A 12,773-nucleotide genomic window follows, 5' to 3' on the forward strand; every position below is an offset into this window, starting at 1 on the left:
AAAATTGTCAAAACAATATTATCTCGTGTGAAGTCGGGGGAATTATCATTGGAAGAAATGTCTGAAGAATTTCAAAAGTAAGTTTGCTGAATTATTTTTACTTATTTCCAGGATTATAGTTATCTTTTAACTAAAACATGTTGTTATTGGTAGTATTTGTTATACATATCAGTATATTAACTTTTTCTTACTTTATCTATGCAGTCACAAAGTTTACATGAAAATTCAGGAACAAATGGTTAAATTGTTGAATGAAGATAGTTGGGATGATGTTGTACGCAACTATCCAGATTCAAGTTCTACATCAACATTGAAAGCTTTTTATCTTGCATTTAAAAAGGTAACTTGATTTATACATTCAGTTTTAATCATCTGTGTACTATTTTTAATTTAAATTAAAACTTACACATACATTTGTTTGTTTGGTAAAAGATGAAGAAAGAAGATAATGGAGCACCAGACAGTTTCAAGACTTTTATTGAAAAAATAAAGATTGAAAGACTGAGAAAGCAACGTATTAAGAATGTTGAACTTGATCCAACTCTTAATCATTTCATTTGGAATGGGCTAGACACTATTCAATATCAAGTAATACAAGGCGACTGTGAAGACATTGCGAAACTCATACCAAAAAGGGATTATGCCCTCGTTATTGCAGATATTCCCCATGGTTTCAATATTCCAAACATTTGCTATGATAATGACCCTTATACTTATCAAGCTTTTAATAAAGTGGTGGCGGGATTTAAGGAAGTGACGTCATCACCATTATGGAGATTTGTGACATTTCATTCAGACACACAGTTGGCAATGTTATTGTCAAGCTTCAAGGGGAAAACAAATTCAAGGATGCAGCTTACATGGTAAGATGTTTAAAGGTATATTTGATTAATGTTGAAAAATTAATTTATGTACAAGTTAATTGAAATTTTACTATTTTATGTTACAGGCAAAAGTCAAATCTTCTTGACAATGAAGATCAACAATTTATAAATGACTGTGAGTTCATTCATATTGATAGTTGGGCAAAAGATGATAGCCATATGTCTATGATTTTTAATCGGGTGGACAAAAAGAGTCATAGCCAAATACTGTCTTATGATGCTGTTGTGAGAAAACTAACATATGAAGACAAAGAAATGAAAGGAGAGATAGTTAACATTTATCAGAAACCACAATTATTGATTAACTATCTTATAGACATATGTTCAAATGAAGGAGATTGGGTTCTGGATTTATTTTCTGGCTCAGGTACGTTTTGCCACATGGAATTGAATTTCAATATGTTCTTTTTTTTAATTAATATGTCATTGTACTAATTTACTTCATTATTTTTTTGTGTTTGATAATTAGGTACAACACTAGCATGCTGCCTTCAAAAAGGAAGAAATTGCATTGCAATTGAGAAAGATCCATTACAATGCAATTTCATTCAGCAAAGAATTAATGCTCTCCAATTTCTTCCAGATGCAATGCAAGAAATTGGGTTGAAGAAAGGGGACTTTAGTGAATCACGTGTGGCAAAAAAGGCAAAGGAACCCCAACCACCATTACATGGAATGTATGGAAAGACACATATTGGGGGATTTGCAGACATGAAAGACCCATTAGAAGAGGAAAATGAGCAAAATGAGCAAAATGAAACATAAAATATTGTGGAAGAGGACAATGATGAACCTCTAGAGGACGAAGAGTTTGGATTACGTGACATTCTTGATTAAATTTAAGTTATGCTTGTAACTCAAGCTTTGCAATGTTTTGACTTTGACATTTTATGAGAAGAATAAACACTCAATTAGGGTTGTTATACGTTCAATATTGGTAATATGTGATTTTTGCATTGATTTTTAGGTTAATCATTTTTTTTTGAAAAAAAAGTAGTTATTATTATCCTTTTGACATGAAATTCATAAAAAAAACTATTATTTGACCATTTTTAGTTAATATTTTTGTATAAAATTTGTGATTTTGACATGTTAATTCTAGCAAAAAATTATCAAAACGTTTAGTTTTTTTGTTATATTTATGTTAAAAATGGTTATTTTTTATGTCCATTGTTAAAAAATGTTGTTTTTTAGAAACAATTATTTCATGTCGATTGAAAAATTAATTAAGGGGGTTGAAAAGATGTCTAAATATGTAGATTATCTAAAATTCAAACTATCGACTTTATAATTTAAAAACGCAAAACAATAACAAGCCCACTAAAAAAAAAAAAAATTAAGATAGAGAACAAGAAAATATGAATACAATGACGACTTCAAAAACTATCAAATTTAGAAAATAATTTTTTACATTTCACACACTAGAAAATTTAAAGTCAAAAAATAGGTCTTTTAAAAAAAGGGTGTGATGCAGAATACACATTTTTTAAAATCAGGATGAAAATCACTACCATTCACCGAGCCTCACCCACTTAATGCACATGAAAAAAATTAAAGTTCCAAAAAGCATGTTCTTAAAAAAACATGTGTATTCTGCATCAACACTTTTGAAAATCGGGTCATTTTTTTGCCACCTCTACAAAACGGGTAACAGTATCAGTTCCCGTTTCAAAGTTTACATTGTTGAACAGGGAAGCTTCATAAATGATTTATAAATCCTCTTGTAGTCTTCAAACCTCACTTCCATCATTTCTAGACCTGTATCACATCCCAGGTATCATTCTTCTTCCTGCCGAAGAAAAAGCACAGGAAAAACAGTTTTTAGAAAAAGAAAAAAAAAACAAAAAAATAAGAAAGGGAACAACACCATTCACCTCACCTAAAGCCTACCCTTTACCTCTCCATCTCTATCTGCATTTTTGGCATCATCCTCACAGCTCCAAGCACAGAAAAAGCTAAAATTTCAAAGGGAGAAGCAGCTATAGGAGCTCCTGTAGGAATTCCTGTAGCAGCTGATCCCATTAAAATCTAGCATCAACAGCATGAGGGTGCAAATCTGAAGGTTGAAGCAGACACTTGAAGATCAGATCCAGCCAAAAAGGAACCTGCACATAGTATAGCCATATCTTAGGAAGCAGACAAGCATGCATCAAAAGAAATAATGGCATGCAGTAGAAGGAAAGGCCATAGCACCTCACAACAAACGTGTTCGGATCTCAGGTAAGTAACTAACCTGCTCCTCTACTTGCATTGGTATAATTAGAGAGCATGCAATAGAAACTAGGTGGTTAAGGCTGGTTGGGGTTAAGGTAACTAGTTAACGTGGCCACCTTCATCCAGTTGACTTCACTCATCTGAAGATGTCACCACACGTGCGCTTAGTCAAACTCAAGACATATGTCATGGAAAGCTAGTGGAGGCGGTGGGAACTATGATGCAATCATGAGGGATGAATACGAGGAAAGGGAAATTATGACAAGGTAGGTGGGGACCAATGGTCCGAATGGGGCCAACATACACTTGGCCAGCTCACCCTCCATCACCGAAAATATCCATAAGAAGCCATAAGTACTCCTCGCCGAAGCACTCTCACCAGCTTTCTCCTTCATTCTCTCCTCGAAACTCCACTCTTGATACCTTCTCATGCCCCCACAAGCCTCGTACCCATTTTTCTCCACTCATCTCTTCTGTATCCCTACTCTTGGCATTCTACAGGAGCACTTACATGTTCTACAGGAGAACCTACAGGAATCCTACAACAGGGCTGGCAGTGTTCTACAGGAGGGCCAATACGTTGTTTTGGTGAGGGAAAACATGGGTTTTAGCACAATTCCCAGGATGAAGAGGTAGTTTCTTGGCATACCTCCATTGAATATCAAAATGTGCAAGCAGTGGTTTAATTTTGAGGAGAAAATATAACTTTTTGGTGGAGGAAATTGATAAAAAGAATTGCTGCTTATTTCTTAAAAAAAAACACAGTCTCTCTGTTTTCTTCAAAAAATTCTTCTCTCCATTTCCATAGTTGGTTTTCTAAGGAAGCATACGCAAAATCACAGGAGGTTTTATGAGGAAGGAGCCCACCAACTCCTCCAGGCTCCATGCACACCCCCAAGTAGTGGCCATATTCACAAGAGCAAATTGGAGGAGGTTTTTTGAGAAATTCCGAGGGTTTGATGAGGAAATTGCTGAAGAATTTGCCCACTATTTGGTCCGTCACTCCATAACACATGCCACTATCACTTTTAGAGTCCTTTCCATGGAGATAACCCCTGAATTTATCAGCAGGGTCACTACCCTTCCTCTTGGGTTGCCTTGGAGTAAGAATGAAAAACCAATTGGCTAGGTGCGAAGAGAAACTTATTTCAAAACAATGAAACCCCTGTAGAAGATAAGAATGGCATAAGAAGGGCTAGGATACCATACTATTTCGATGAGGTTAGCTATAAAATAATCAAGTATATTTCCTGTGAGGGGAGGTATAGCATTGTCTATGGTTACCACTTTAGAATCATGCATGAATTAAGATATGGCATGGACACTCCATCCCCTCAGAAGCTCAGCATCCCTTACTTCCTCCTGTAGTCCCTCATTGACTCCAGTACTAAAGTAAAAGTAGGAAATCCAAACCAGCTAGCTCACGATGGGTTAATCAAAATTTTAGTGGAAGAATCCCTCCATACATTTACAATCCCCATAGCATGAGAAATTTTTCGAAACATGACTGCTGAAGATGACATAAAGTCCCTGACCTATGATACTAGCCCTATTGGTAGTGAGGAGGAAGAGTACCAAGGGGGAGAAGGTGAAGAAACTAGTGATTTAGAGGGACATGAAGGGAAGAAGGAAGAAGCCAAAAGAGAGGAGGAAAAAGTTGAAGAAATAGAGCAGGGAGAAACAGAGCAAACAGAGACAGAGAAAAAGACAGAAGGATGAGAAAATGGGGAAGAAAAGATAGAAGTGTCCCCTGAGACCCTAGAAAGAGAGGCAACAACTGCTTTCACTACCCTCAGCACACCCATTAAACCAAAATAAAAGAGGAAAACGAAGACCTCAATGTATTTCAGGTCTAGGAAGAGCACAAGGATCAAAACAGGGAAACCCCAACCTTCTTCTAAAGTACCAATTATTTTTGAATATTCACCCTCTACCCAAGGAAAATAATCCCCTTCCAAGGCACCTATCACTTATGAAAGGGGGAATCCCAGGTCTCCCACATGGAAAGAGAAAGTAGAACTATAGGACTCAAAAATAGTTCTATAGGAGGCACAAACTGTTCTACAGGAGACCTTGTCAAAACTACAGGAGATCGGGAAACTTGAAAAAAGGGTAGATGTATAGCCACCGGGAAATGAGGAAGCAACATAGGCACTGGAACCTGACCCCCAGCCTAGTCTTGTCTCCTAATACAATCTTCTTGAGGGGGGGAGAATAATTCCACAAAAAATTGCAATTCCATTATTCTTTGAATTGGAGAGAGAAAGAATAAGTACCCATAGGTGGATGTAAATAGCAAAATCCAAGGGAGTTAAGGATATTGGCCATATGGAGAACAAAATCAGAGAAATAGGCAGAGATTTAAGTGTTGCCAGACATAGAGAAGCAATCACAAGAAGTCACCTGGAAACTAAAAATGAATTGCTAGGAAGACAGTTGCAAGAGAAAGAGACCCAACTAGCATGCATGGCTAGCTAGTCCATGGAGGCATTACAATGTAGGAAACCGGCAAAATCCTATGGCCTGTATCTCAATTACCAATTGATGAAATTTCAGATCAAGTCTTTGGGACAAAGATGCACAATGCCTTTCGAAGATTACGGACAGTTTATGGACCTTTGTGACTAGAGCACATCAGAAGATAAGTCAAAGATGGCAGAATTCTATCTGCATAACATGGCCCTCATAGACATGAATGTACGACACCCCTATTCTAGGCTAGGGGATCTACAACTAATGGCCATGGCCTCATGGATGAACCATGAAGAGTTAAGGGTAGCATAAATAAGAAATTTGATGATAAAGGAGCATAATGAGCCCTTAATTATTAGAGCCAAGCCATTAGACCCCATGGCAGTCATCAACACACATAACCTGCTTGCACATAATCCTTAGATTTCCCCTAGATACATCAGTGATCGGGTACAAGCCATTGCACATTTTGAGGATATGGAAGGATTACTCGGGGATGACTGTTTGCATGCTTGTATGAGGAGATGGAAAACCTTACCACATAGTCTACAGATTAGGGAGTATGATTCCCCAATGAGGATGAAAGAGACATTAAATAGAGTTCCAATGTACAAGCGCTCCATACAGATGCTGAAGGTCAATTAGATTGGCCTCCAATTGAGTCCCCCACTACTGCTAGGAATGCTAGAAGGCAGAAAAGAAGAAGAAGGACAACAAAAGTGGGAAGAGGTGGACATAAAGGCAAGATTCTATGACAAGGAAGAGGAGACCACATTAGCATCATGGATGCTAGGGAGGCTACCAGGGCCTTAAAAGATGAGGAGATGGACTAAGTTTCTCAATGGATGAGCAACAATTTCAGTAGGGGTGATGATGAGCCTCATAAATGGGTAATTATATGGGCTCATTTTACCTCCTAACCTAGTCAAATCAACCATTCACTTAGCTTATTGTATGATTTTTTGATTATATTTATGCTTATAGAGTGAGTTGAGTTAGTTATGATGCCATGTGGTCTAATATGTGTTTAATGCAAATTATTGATGATTTTTGTGGTCAAATTCAAGGATACAGTGGAAAAGTGACAAAAGTAAGTTGAAGTGGACAAAGGAAAGGACTTATAGGAGGGAATCCCCCTCATTTATTACTCCTCACTTGGAATTCCCCTTCATTCATCTCAGAGTACAAGCAGCCGAGTCATGCATTAGTAGGCAGCCGAGCATGTGGAGGATAACTGATGTTTATCTCGCGTTTTGGGAGCCAAGCCTCCTTGATTTTGAGGAAGTTGTTGGTAGCTTCATTTCTACAAGTAGAGAGGCCAAGGGCCTCACTAGGGTCATATTTTGTGGAATTTTTTGTCAAATTTTTGTTGGATTTTTGCTGCAATATTTCTTATGTAAACTCTGCTCAACTTCGAGCTTATTATCTTGACAGTTCATGTAATATTGTTATTGTTTTGAGAATAAATATGGAATCCTTTTTGAGTTAACATTGAGTTACCTCAGACGGCTAAAGCTCTTGGGTTAGGACCCAATCCAAGCAGCCAGGTTCCTATTTACTTGTATTTGTATGTTTCATTTCAGTTTGTAGAATAGGTTGTTGTTCGATGCATTTCTTTTATGGTTAAGAATAGGTTGCTTTTGATGATTCAGTAGGTTTCTTCCATTTGTGTTTTCTATAACAAGTTAAGCAGTGATAAAGAAAAGATCCAAAAGGCTAGAAATAGTGCCTTGGCCTCTCTTCCTCCCTTTGGGACAATGATTTGAGGGAAAGGCTCTCTTGCTACCCCAAAAACACAAATTTTCCTCATTTATAGGACTTCTAGTGTTTGCAGCTTTCTAGTTGGTTCATAATCTAGTTTTCTTTGTTTCAGAACTCCTTCATCATGCTCATTTCCTTATTTATAGTAGTCTTCTATCATGCTTTTCTTTCATGCAATGGTTATCAGCATTTCTTTTCATAGATCATAGTTTATTTTGATGCAAAAAATCTGTTTTTTAGATGCACTTATTTCCTTGCTTGCTTAATCTCATTGGTTGAATGTCAGTTTTTTATGCAGAAAATATCTTCTAGTAGTAGGCCATCCTATCAGCCATTCCACCCTCCAACTAATCCATGCCCTACAGGTCACCCAAGTCTCCCCTCAATTCTGCCATAGTTTCCTACATTTTCCATAGACTTTCCTCCCTCTCCTTGAGCAAATCCAATCATCTTTCTCTCTCCTAATGATTCTTGGTAGACCCTAGGTGCCCTCACACTTCATCCCAACCTTCATCTACCTTCTCCACCTACTCTCCCACCTTCAAAACAGTGAAAACTTCTCTTGGCCTCCTCCTGTAGGCCTCTTGTAGAACACTATTTTTCCTCCTGTAGATTTCCTATGTCCTCCTATATATTTTATTGTAGGTTTTCTTTTGAAGGCCTAATATGAGAAAATCCTCCAAACTTTCACCTGTGACCTACTAGGACCCATCCACACCATCATACATCCTCTCAAGTCCTAAAACTTCCCTCCATTGCTACCTATTCACTGCCACATTCACAAACAAATAAATTCATGACAAATTCACATAATAATACATAAAAACCCAAAAACATGTTTTTTTCTCATTTACTTCCAGAAATAGCTTAGGTAGATTTTTTACTTCCTTGAGTAGGTAATGGCAATTTTTTCATGATTTTCATAGTGCTTTATGCAAAATTATGATTAGTGGTTAACTAGGATCTCCTTGGTTTGCTTTACATTTCAGTCTTCCTCTCTACAAGTAGAATAGCATCAGTAGAGTAATCTCTCTTTTCCCTTTCATCACATGTAGAGCTTCTTCTGGAATCCATAGAAGTTGGATTGAGTTCCTAGTGATCTTGCGATGGCTGACCAAGTGACAACCTGTAGTAAGAACTAGTACTTTCGCATACAGCACCGTCGCTTCCAAGTCTGTTACGAACTACTAGGTTGATAAAATTAAAGTAGGAAGCGCAGGAGTTGCAGCATTATTGTTGCAATAATGGAGCTCACCACAAAGGCAAAATGGTTGTGAAGATTCCATGAACCCACCCATAGACATGGCTCAACCAAATCTCTCTTCAGCTAGCCACCCCTATGCCATATTCCAAGAATGAGTGGGAGATCTTATAAAACACATCAATCGAAACTGTTTAGGGCTTCGAGGTGCCAAACTACCTCAACCCATCAAAGAATGATTCCACCTCACGTTCGGACATCAAAAACTATCACCAGATTGGTCTCTCCCAAGCCTTCCGGCTTGAAAGTGTTTGTTCCAATCAAGGCTTTGAAGACTAGTAATGCAACCCATAGATGTTGTTGGTCTTCTAGATCATTTGTCCAAGCATTACTTCCAAGTATAGTAAATCAACCCACCAAGGGACTCTAGAGAATTTTTCCAACCAAGGCTTCTAGGACTAGTAACTCAACCCATGTTGTTACGGGGCATCTAGGAACTATTAACTGAACCCAAGCTAAAGGAAACATGAGCACCAAATAGAAAAACAAATAAATGAACCCAAAACACCATGGCTATCTAGGAAATGACAAGTCTAGGCAATTCCATTGTTAATCCAGACAATCTTTCATGCCAATGATAAATAGAGAGAGAGCTCCAAAACTTAACCGACAAAAGTCTCTGTAATGATCCTCATAAGCCTTTTTTTTAATGAGCCCTCTATTTTCTTCATTTTCATTATTTCCCTTCATTTTCCTCCTCGCATGCAACATGTGACCTTTCACCTCCCTTTTCTCATAATTTCCATTATTTTCATAAATAAATGTGCCAAAATTACATTTTACCTTTCCAAATCCTTTGCCATTGCCTTTGCCAATTTCTTTAGCCATTAATTAACCACAAGTGATCCACAACACTATTATTTTCCAACATTCAACTTGGAATAAGTGTCCCATTAACCATATTTTTTATTTTTTATTTATTAACTATTTTTACATGGCGTTTTAACCAGACCTATTAAATTTTTGACATGATTCTTGATGCTTTATAGATATGCTTTGGTCTATAGACTGATTGAACTCATTGTAATAAAAAATTTAGGGTTTTGACTTCATAACTATAGATTTTCCTTGATAAAAATACTATATGGGCATAGTAACTTTCAGTGATTAATGTTGGCATTTATTTTGTATTGGCTTCATTGGCATTATCACATTGGTTGAAGTTTAAGTAATTGTGATTCATTATGCAGTAATCTTACAATGAATGGATGGAACTTATATGAATTTTCTCTGAAGTATGCTTTCATTTTTAGCGATATAAATACTTCATGTTATGATCATAAGGATGGATTGACAAAGTTTGAATTGATAGTGCTTGGTAAATAAAATGTTGTTGTAAATTAGTATTTGGATGTGAACACTACCTAAAACTTGACCCGAACACTTTTTCATAGGGATATTGGTAGAAAATTTGATGATTCTGATATTATTTTTTGATATGGCATCTATAGCTTAATAAGATGACTTGGTGATTTGATTGCACAATAATGATTTTTGTAAAGGCTAAGTATATTGGCTTTGTCAAGTGTTATGTTTTCATAAATTATTATATGAATAAATCTCCTCGAGACAGTTATCTGGTGAGGTTAGGAATATGTGTCGACCCAATCCTCTACGTCGAAAGTGGTCCAAGGTATAACTTTGATTTTGGTTTTATATACTAATGGTATATTCTCAATAGGTAATGAGCCTATGATTATCAAAGTAGGAGGGATATGGAATCATGCATAATGGCCTCTAAAGTTCAAAATGAAGAATCATGGCATGATAAATAACATTTGGAAGTTGGGAAAATATATATATATATCGTGAAGCTATGAAAATACTTGGACACTCTAATTAATTTCAACAAGTTATGAAGAGGTATTGTTGAACTAGACTTGGAAACTGATATTTGATTGAAGCATTGATGTTTTGTGTGAACACATGTACGTATATATATATGTTTTGTTTAAAACTGGATTGAGTCACTTCACACACATTGAGTTACCACCAAGCACCCTTCAAGATATTTGCATGTGATTTTTTGTCTTGAGATATTCTTCCTATGATATATGACTACATGGATGTACTAATGTTGTTTGGGATTGTTATTAATGATATGAGCACATTTGGGTGCCATCTTAGTATGAGACCTACCATGACATTTTTGGATGAGAAGTTTATAGCTTTAAGCATGATCGAGGTTTAGTATGATGTTGTTGGCATGACTAGCTATGAGGTAGTTTGAAGATCTATTTGAGCAGGTTCTAGATATGATGGGGATACATTGCGATAATACTTAGTGGGACTCGATTGAAAGAGAATATCATATATAGGTGGGATGAAGGTATCCTTAGTTGGTGTTGCTTTACAGGGCAAGCTTAGGCTTTCTTTTGCTTCCTTCGTGAGAGGGAGGATGAATAAGATATCCTTTTGTGATATATATATATATATATATATATATATATATATATATATATATATATATATATATATATATATATATATATATATATATATATATATATATATATTCGCCCACGGGGTTTTGGATTGACGGTGAATGGGTGCATTGTTAAGGCACTCCTTGCGATAGGTCACCGGTTCAAATCCCCCGTGGGTACTTAGGTTAGTCTTAACTTAGAAAAAAAAAAAAAAAAAAAAAAAAAAATATATATATATATATATATATATTATAATATAATATTTTGATTTTATGTTCTATATGAAGGGGAGACTGCTGCTATTGGGACATGACGCTTGAACTCTTCAGTTATTTGTTCAAGCTGATACCAAATATGAGCATGATCATATGTTTCTTATCTAGAGAGAGCAAGAATGATTGAGAACATTGAGCTATCTAATCCCCTCCATCTATGATCCCATGGTAAAAAATTGATATTGAAGGCTCCTAGGGTTAAGGGATCTCTGGACAATAGGGTCATAGATGTTTCTCCCCTATTTGTCACATATAGGGTGTATGTGATCCTTGTCCTTTTCTAGAAGTCGAGTATGACCCCTATATTGGCATATGCATATTCTACCCCACTTGGAATCATACCCACAAGTTGGTCTTCTTGGGAAGACTACTCCCTGTCTAGCCAATGGGTTTAGAGACTACTTCGGAGTGTCATCCTTACCTTTGGTAACTCAGGTTTCTCACCCAAGTTGACTATGGTGCAAGTGTTTTATCACATGACTATTGAGTTTGATTTTTGACAAGATGAGTGGGAAATAGTGATATAGGGATTAATGTATGGATGGTTGTGGATGAAATACCCTCTCAAGGATTCTCAAGACCCAAGCCAGTCTGTTTAAGACTAGGTGTAATTTTCACAAAAAAACACACATATATTCATATTAATCCATGATTGACAAAGAAAAATGAGAGAGATTACCTTGGCCTTTGGTTTAGTCCTTCTCAAGAACTTAGTGTAGCATAGTGGAAGACCTCCTTGCCAGGTCTTAGGTCAGAACCTGCACATAAATGAGACAAAGCATAATATCTACAACATATAAACCTTTATAATCAAAACATCAATATATAAAAGAATATAAGATAACATGCATCTAAGCTACTTATTAATCACGTAATCGATCCAACATGTAAATGAATACCATATTGACACCCTCAAGTAAACAATATAGAAATAGATCTATATTATTAGATAGAAGATGAATGATTACAACCATCTTGGCTGGATCAAGCCTCCTCTATTCCTTCAGCTCCATTCTCTCTCTCTCTCTCTGAATTTCTTGGAATCATAACAATACTTAAGCTCTTGAAAACTTTAAAAAACCATTCAACCTTTGTTAGAATGACCAAGAATCCAATTTAAATATGGAGAGAGGCTCATCCTTGCAAATTATTTCATGAGTTCCAATGAGGAAAAATCTTGGGTGTTGCCTCACTTTATTTCTCTTTTCCTTATTGTGAGACTATGTTAGGAATAAAAATGTCCTTAATATGGACTAAGACATATGTTTTTTAGTTTTATAACTAAGATTTGAGTGAAGAGTGTAGTGCCAGTCAGTAAACTCATGCTTTGACCTCCAAAATCTCATAAATATCTAGTAACACAACCCTTTAGGCAAAACAAAGTGTTAACCAAGGGATCAATTTTTGCTAGGATATGGAAAGAAATATAACTCTCCATCTTTATTTCTTGGGTGTGTTACCCTAGAAAATAGGCTTGTGA

At 36.3% G+C, this 12,773-nt stretch overlaps 1 protein-coding gene across 1 annotated transcript in view; it reads left to right on the forward strand.

Moving 5' to 3' along the window:
* Nucleotides 1-313: 313 nt before the first annotated feature.
* Nucleotides 314-12,773, forward strand: part of LOC149170584 (uncharacterized) — a 109,448-nt gene continuing 96,988 nt past the window's right edge. Inside the window, exons 1-2 of the mRNA XM_089425639.1 lie at nt 314-863; nt 950-1,251. Coding sequence (XP_089281765.1) covers nt 433-863; nt 950-1,251 — 733 coding nt within the window. The 5' untranslated portion in view covers nt 314-432. The remainder of the gene's footprint in view (nt 864-949; nt 1,252-12,773) is intronic.

The sequence above is a fragment of the Pinus tabuliformis genome, chromosome 4_2, assembly GCF_031772625.1.
Source record: "Pinus tabuliformis cultivar Carrire ecotype Pingquan chromosome 4_2, CPIR1, whole genome shotgun sequence".
NCBI classification, from domain to species: domain Eukaryota; kingdom Viridiplantae; phylum Streptophyta; class Pinopsida; order Pinales; family Pinaceae; genus Pinus; species Pinus tabuliformis.